Below are 715 nucleotides of genomic sequence, written 5' to 3'. Positions count from 1 at the left end.
ATAGCGCGAGCAAGGAAGGGAAGCGAAAAAAATACATAATCATTTTTTTTCATTTTAACACATTTATTTATGTTAAAATACATCACCTCGTCTCAAGGTTTCAGACAAAAGTTCATCCACAGCATATGCTAATAGTTCACAATCTATGACAGATGTTTTATCATAGACGTCGCGCAAGATTTTAATAGCATCATCTTTTTCGGCACCAAACATATTACCTTGCAAATTAACGACGAGTCGATCGAAACTCTCATTTACGGCATTTATATTCTTACACAGTTTCAAATATTCATGATTAACGCAATGTTCAAGTTCGAATAAAAAAAATATAGTTGACGGTTTCATGTACAAGCAAGAATCGCGTAACGTAAGTTTCATAATACTCGCATTGTGTATTTTAACAATCTCAATTGATAAATCGTAAATCCATATTGGTGCATGATTAGGCGTTTGTACAAGCTGTTCAACATCCACTCGTTTCAGCATTAGCGATTCCCATGTGTCAATAGATAATACGATTTGATTGCCTCGGTTATCGCCGAGATGTAATTCCACGTAAGATGTTACTCCAACGCTGATTCCAATATCCAAGTATTTATAAGCAGTGCGCGTCAAAGCAAATCTGCGTACCAAAATACGTGGTATACAACGAGGTTTACCATATCTGAAAAATACAATTAAATATGAAATAGCATGGAAAAAACATATGAAAAAA

The 715-nt window shown here is 34.4% G+C and overlaps 1 protein-coding gene across 1 annotated transcript in view; it reads right to left on the bottom strand.

Annotated features, from left to right (window-relative positions):
- Positions 1–72: 72 nt before the first annotated feature.
- LOC115236336 overlaps positions 73–715 on the bottom strand; it is a 3,168-nt gene continuing 2,525 nt past the window's right edge. The window contains exon 2 of the mRNA XM_029808725.1: positions 73–664. Within this exon, the coding sequence (XP_029664585.1) occupies positions 73–664 (592 nt within the window). The remainder of the gene's footprint in view (positions 665–715) is intronic.

The sequence above is a fragment of the Formica exsecta genome, unplaced genomic scaffold (assembly GCF_003651465.1).
Source record: "Formica exsecta isolate Colony F162 unplaced genomic scaffold, ASM365146v1 scaffold1102, whole genome shotgun sequence".
Taxonomy (NCBI): Eukaryota; Metazoa; Arthropoda; class Insecta; order Hymenoptera; family Formicidae; genus Formica; species Formica exsecta.
This window is presented reverse-complemented; position numbering and strand designations above follow the sequence as displayed.